This window comes from Nicotiana tomentosiformis, chromosome 5, assembly GCF_000390325.3.
Source record: "Nicotiana tomentosiformis chromosome 5, ASM39032v3, whole genome shotgun sequence".
Taxonomy (NCBI): Eukaryota; Viridiplantae; Streptophyta; class Magnoliopsida; order Solanales; family Solanaceae; genus Nicotiana; species Nicotiana tomentosiformis.
In genome coordinates, this window is record NC_090816.1 from 84,050,573 (window position 1) to 84,057,781 (window position 7,209).

Consider the following 7,209-nt stretch of genomic DNA (forward strand, 5'->3'; position numbering starts at 1 on the left):
GCGAAATGCATAGTGATAAAGTATACCGAAAGCAAAGATTTCATTCGTTGTTTTGTATGTAGAGTACATAATCAGAGGCGCATAAGTCTTGTGCCGCAGCTAGAGTGGGCTACATTGGTACGGTTCATTTGACTGTTTGACCCTTACAACGAATCCTAACTACCAAGCCTTGCCTTTTAATATTAAGTGATTGCACCTTCTAAAGATCCTAACCTAAGGGTAATGGCCCCCAGTCATGTTGTCGGAAAGCAGGGGGACTATCTGTATAGGGTAAAATATGCTATGACACGTGGCCGTTAAAAAAAGAGACACATGGAACCCAAGACGGGGGGATGGCCAAAGATCGAAGACAACTGTTTTGTTTGTCACCGAAAATAATAACGCTCATAAAGATATGATATATGATCTTCGCCAGGTAGTATTTAATAGAGAATATTCCATGGCATTAAGAGCAATTACCCGCTACAGGAAATTTGGCATTTATGTTCACCGTTATATCTTCATCAATGTCCCTCATAATTGACATTAAAGAAGGGCACGATTCTAGGACCTCCTTCTATAGACATAACTATAAATAGTGAGCTTAGTTAACATTGTAAATGATACGAATTTTCTGGCAAACTTACGCTACATTCTATACAAAGTTTAATACTATTTTACCTTCTTACTTTTTGATTTCATTATTGTTGTGCCCGGAAACTCTGTTCCAGTAACTGTTGCTTCTGTTGTTTCGTCTATATCCTAAGGCTAAGTATTGCATAATTCTTTGATTATTTTATTATTTCATGATCAAATTAATTTATTTGTCTAGAAATCACGTATAAATTCAACTGTACCGTTTTATGTGTAAACAACTTACTAGGCACGATTGCAAGCGTGGGGCTTTAGGGCGGTGAGAGAAACGCCAAAGGCCATCGGGAAAGAGCTCTAGTTTCAAATTGGAAAAGACAAGTAACTTGTGGATCTATACCGAAATCTAAGGTTTGAGAAGCCCTTCTTTGCAAAGTGGTCATTTTGGCCCTGTTTTTGTTGTTGGAGACAACGCGTGAGAGACCTATAAGATTCCAATTTTTCGTTTAACATTTTTTCCCCACTTGAACGGCCTTCATTTTTTCCGTTATCATCTCTCTCTTGCAACTTCCCTTCCTCTTACAAAGTTCTTTTTCCTTTTTATTTTTCTCCTTTTCAAAAGTTAACTACTCTACCTTTTATTCGTTGCCTTAGATACCATACTTTAAAAGGTTAACAAGAAACAAATTAGAAAAGAAAAAAAAACTCATACAATGGCCATTGGTTGTATGGTCACACGAAGCAAGTCACCCACGACACAAACATCCAAAGAAGGGTTCACTGAAGATGAGAAAATGTCACTGATTTTCGACTCATCAATGCTGAAACATGAATCCAACATTCCTACACAATTCATATGGCCAGATCACGAGAAACCTTGTGCTGGTACTGCTCCTGAACTGCATATTCCACATATCGATTTGGGATCCTTCCTCTCGGGTGATCCTGTTGCAGCCAAGAAAGCATCTAGACTTGTTGATTCAGCATGTAGGAACCACGGTTTCTTTCTCGTGGTGAACCATGGAGTTGACACTAACCTCATCTCGCTCGCCCATCGTTACATGGACATGTTCTTTGAATTGCCACTCTCTGAGAAGCAAAAGGCTCAGAGGAAGAAGGGAGAGCATTGTGGTTATGCTAATAGCTTTACTGAAAGGTTTTCATCCAAACTACCTTGGAAAGAAACACTCTCTTTCCCATATTCCGCCCAAGGAGGCATAGTTGAGGAGTACTTTCTAAGGACCATGGGTGACAATTTCTGCCATGTTGGGTAAGAGAATTCGATCATTTTGTTGTATAGTTAAGTTTCATCTAAAAGCTTAAACGCTTAAACTGTCGGAGACCACGCATTGCTGTATACTTTATTATCTACTTTTAACAATATCCCTCACGTTTGGACCTCCGCTAACATTTTCTTGTGTCAAACACATAGAAATTCTTTTAAATAATGGGAACATGCCGTGAATATTGAACTAATTGATAACGTATTGAAATGTGTGATCAACTAATCTAAAATGCCAATGACAATGTATGCTCTCGGCAACTTAAACAGGTCGTACAATATAGTAATATTTGATTTTTATCTTCCCCACTTATCTATTTGATTTATTTTCAATGTTTGTATAGGAATGTTTATCAAGATTACTGCACTGCCATGAGCACCCTTTCTTCTGGCATCATGGAACTCTTGGGGGTGAGCCTCGGCGTGAAGAGGAACCATTTCAAACAGTTCTTTGAAGAAAATGAATCTATTATGAGACTCAATTATTATCCAACATGTCTGAAACCAGACCTTACCTTAGGAACTGGGCCTCATTGTGACCCAACATCATTAACCATCCTCCATCAAGATAGTATTGGAGGGCTTCAAGTCTTTGAGGACAACAAGTGGCGCTTCATCACTCCAAATTTTAGCTCTTTTGTGGTTAACATAGGCGACACTTTTATGGTAAGCCATGTTGTGCAAAATTTCTATTTGCATAGTGTAAAGAATTTTTTACACTATTGAATCATTTAAAAAATATACTTCATTTGTTCTAATTTATGTGGCATACTTTTTTAGTTTGTCCCAAAAAGAATATCACGCTTTTATATTTAGAAATAATTTAACTTTAAAATTTTCATGTTACCTAGATAAGATGATTTAATAGCCACATAAATGCCTAAGCATAGTTTTAACCACAAATTAAATAATAAAAAAAAAATTAAATTCTGTGCCTATTCAAACTTTGACACATAAAGTTAAAAGGTTGGAATTGTAACTAAGTAATTGCCCACAGTAATTAAAACTACCTATCTAAGAAAAAACACTTGTTAAATTAAACCGATGGTATAAAAATATTTATCTTGTAAGTGTATATAAGTTAAATTATATATACTAAATTTGACGTACTACAGTAAAAGTAGATGCCTTCTTGAAGTACAAAGTGAGACAACCAATATTTACGTGACAAATAGATATAGTTGGTGGCTCGTTTCTTTCCATAGAATGTGCGTACAACATCATATCTTTTGTTATTGTATTTAATGGGTAATACATTGGTTGTTTTCCTTTTGCAGGCGCTTTCAAATGGAAGATACAAAAGTTGCTTGCACAGAGCGGTAGTAAACAACAAAAGTCCTAGGAAATCTCTTGCTTTTTTTCTGTGCCCTAAGAAGGATAAGGTGGTGAGCCCACCAGCTGAATTGGTGGACTCCAACAATCCTAGAATATATCCTGACTTCACATGGGCAACCCTCCTTGAGTTTACACAGAAGCATTACAGAGCTGATATGAACACTCTTCAATACTTCTCCAATTGGCTTCAACAAGGTACTCCAGAGGTTTAAGACCTAAGTTTCTGGTAGGGTTTGTGAGATCGAAGGTAGAAGATACCTAGTCTTTTATTTAGAGCTTAAGTTCAGTATGCACTGGTAGTATATATATTTTTTACGCTATCAAATAGTTGACATATAAAAGTAATACCTCTTTATAGAAACAATGATATGATAGCCCGGAAAATAGAACAAAAACATGTATATTCGGCAAACTACACTGATAATGTAAACAATCTTAATACTATCAGTTATTTTGTAAGTGAAAGGGTAAAGTGGAGAGCGAAATCTCTCTAGCTCTCTGAAGACGTCGGAAGAAGACATGCAAAAACTTAGAGGAAAGTAGCATGTTCTTTTCCAATGAAAGACTAAGATTTAAAATGGTGAGCAATTAATAAAGAAGATAGAGAAGATACGAGGGAAGGAATAAACGAGCTTTATAGATTAATTTCGTAAGCATCTGCTTTGGGCTAAGTAGAGAAAGATAATAGAGTGTCTTACATACTTAATAAATTTTCAGCAAATTAAGTATGGGTATCCAATGTAACCATTTGCTTTTGTCATTTATTGAAATATAAGGGTAAGTAGGTAACTGAAAATCTATCTTCCAGTTAGTTTATCGGAGATGGATGTGCGAGCTCGCAAGTGCGAACAGGGGTAGGCTGAAGTGAGGCGCGCAGGTGCGGAATCGCACCTGCGCGAGAAGGAGCGCAGATGCGGGCAGAGGGCTGTGAGGCGTTGGTCGCAGGTGCGAGAGAAACTTCCGCACCTGCGTGAGCGCAGATATGGACGGAAGCGCGCATAAGCGGAAACTGGGCAGGCGAGTGGAGTCCGCAAATGCGATGTTTTGCTCGCACAAGAGGATGCGCAGGTGTGTAAATCTTGTCCGCAGGTGCAGAAATCGCTGGGGCATAACCTTAAAATTCGAGGGTTCAACATTTTCACCCATTTTTGGATTTTAGAGCTCGGGTTGGGCGATTTTGGAGAGAAAATTTTCCACACAACTTAGTGTAAGTGTTCTTAACTCCCTTGTGATTATATTCCATGAATTAATCTTCATTTTTGGTGTATGATTATTGAATCTTCAAGAGAAATAGAAGGAAATTTCTATAATGTCACAAAACGAATTCTTCAAGTTTGAATACCGATTTGGAGTCGGATTTGAGTGAAATTAGTATGGTTGAACTTGTAATTGGATGGGTTGTCGTATTTTGTGAGTTTCATCGAATTTCGAGACGTGGGCCCCACAAGTGATTTTTGGAGCACAATTTCGGATTTTTGGAAAATATTAGTATTTTGATATGGAATTAATTCCTATAATTTTTGTGGGCTGAATCAAATTATTGTAACTAGATTCGAGCTGTTTGGAAGTTGTTACGCGCATAATGGAATTTCTGGAGCATTGCTTAGCTTGTTCGACATTGGATTTGGCCTATTCGAGGTAAGTAACTCTTCTAATCTTGGAGTTGAGGGTTTGAACCCTGAATATATGTATTTCGTGAATTGTTGGGAGGTGACGCACATGCTAGGTGACGGGCGTGTGGGCGTTCACTATAGAAATTATGACATAATTATTTCTGTGAAATTTTGTAGTTAAATGATCTTGGCATGTTCCATGCGTTTTATGAGTTAGAGAAATTAAGCTGAAAAGCATATTAAAAATCATGATTGAGGCTACGTGCCAGTATTATTGGGACCCACAGAGGTCATATTGCTGTGAATTATTTGTTTTAAATTGAAAATTCATAATCAGTCATATTCATTTCATTGCATATCATATCTCAGTCTCTGTTATTATTCATTGATACATCATATCATCATTTTTAGGCTATTTTTCATGACATTGTAAGCCCGAGAGACTGGAGAGATTGATGACTGAGTGAGGCCGAGGGCCTGATTTATGAGGATATTTATGGGATCGGGCTACACGCCGCAGCATGTTGCATATTTATGGGATCGGACTGCACGCCACAGCTTATTTGATATCGGCCGAGGGCCTGATTGTGAGGATGAGTGTGGACCGGGGCTGTCCGCCTGCAGCATACTTTATTATTATAGCACGTGAGTTGTCCGTGCAGATTATAGTGCTTGGGCTGAAGGAGTCCCTCCGGAGTCTGTACATACCCCCAGTGAGCGCAGGTAGCTACTGAGTGCGAGTGCCGAGTGCTGAGTGACTGGGAGGTATGAGTGATTGTGAAGTATGCCCGAGTAACAAGAGTGATTGTGAGGTATGCCCGAGTGGCAAGAAAGATTGTGAGGTATGCCCGAGTGGCACGAGTGACTGTGAGGATTGCCCGAGGGGCTGTATATGAGTGATGTTCTGCCCGAGGGGCTATTTATGATTTTATCACTGAGTTGCATCGCATTGGCATGCACACATGACATACATGCATAGAGATGTATTTTTTCTCATACTGTACAAAATCACATCATTCATGATTTCTCACATATTTTGACAGATGGGTATAGCGATGCATTTATTTTACACGGGTTATCCGGAAGAAAAATGAAACATATTATTTATTATTGAGAAGATGTTTTTGGTGAAATTCATTATTTTCAAACTATTCATATTATTGGCAACTTCGGCAAACGCTTTGGGTTTTCACTGATGTATTTGAAAGAAAGAACTACTATTTTTTTTGAAATCATTATTTGGATGAGTATTTTATCCCTGAGTTACTTCTGGTATTATTTGCTTTATGTTGTTATGGAGTGTTGTGGACTATTGGTTTTGGACCCGACCTTGGTGGAAGCTCGTCACTACTTTCAACCTACGACTAGGTTTGTTACTTACTCAGTACATGGGGTCGGTTGTACTGATACTATACTTCTGCACATTGCGTGCAGATGTTGGCTGTTGTTGTTGTTGTGCTCGATGGTTGCGAGATGTGAAGATGTACCTACGTTCTCGTTGTAGCTGCCTCTTGTTTAGGGTAGCCTTAGATTTATAAAAGCTCTGTTTATGTATTATTCAAACAGACTATATATTTATTTCATTTCCGTTTTGTATACTCTATTCTTAGAAGCTCATGATTTGTACTACCAGTTCTTGGAGATTTTATAAGATCAGGATCTTTATTCACTTAAATTACTTTAATAATTATTATTAAAATTGGTTAGTTAGAAATTGTCTTACCTAACGGGATGGGTTAGGTGCCATCACGACTAGTTGGATTTTTGGGTCGTGACAACCTCATGCGTACGTAGCATCCAAAACTAATAGCACATAATGATTACATCACCTAGGGGGTAGTTTCCCCCTTCACAAAGTTAGACAGGAGACTTACCTTGCTCCGAAGTTCCATAACCGGCTCCAACGCCTCTCTAACACCTCAACTCAAATCCAAACGTCCCGAAACTAGTCAAACAATGTGTAAATCAATCAAAATATACTCCAATTCTTAAAATTTTACAATTTATAATGATTTCCAACTCCGTTCAAAATATCAATAAAGTCAACCCTCGGGCCCACATGCCCAGATTCCGAATATATTTGAAGATAAACTTTACCCATAACACCACAAACTCAAATATGAAATTTATTCCCAATTCTATTTTCAAAATCATGGTCAAAATCCGAAATTATCAATTCTAGATTTTCCTCTTAAAATCCCACAATTTCCATGAATTTCCATAAGTTTTCATGTAAAATCCGTATAAAATCCAAGTATTTAACTTGCAATAGGTGGGAATCATTTACCTCGTGTTGCTCGACTTTCGCAGCAGCAGACCACCAGCCGCACCTGCAAAAAAATCCATCGCAGGTGCGGTTCTCTCCAATCTAGGCAAATCCGCTTCTACGGACAAAATTCCACTCCTGCG

At 38.1% G+C, this 7,209-nt stretch overlaps 1 protein-coding gene across 1 annotated transcript; it reads left to right on the plus strand.

The window, feature by feature from the left end:
• The first annotated feature begins 1,113 nt into the window (after positions 1-1,113).
• LOC104110571 (gibberellin 20 oxidase 1-D-like) lies at positions 1,114-6,398 on the plus strand. The gene is made up of 3 exons (XM_070175035.1): positions 1,114-1,840; positions 2,197-2,518; positions 3,130-6,398. The coding sequence occupies exons 1-3, from the start codon at positions 1,284-1,286 to the stop codon at positions 3,397-3,399; spliced, it is 1,149 nt and encodes a 382-aa protein (XP_070031136.1). The 5' UTR covers positions 1,114-1,283; the 3' UTR covers positions 3,400-6,398.
• The last annotated feature ends 811 nt before the right edge of the window (positions 6,399-7,209 follow it).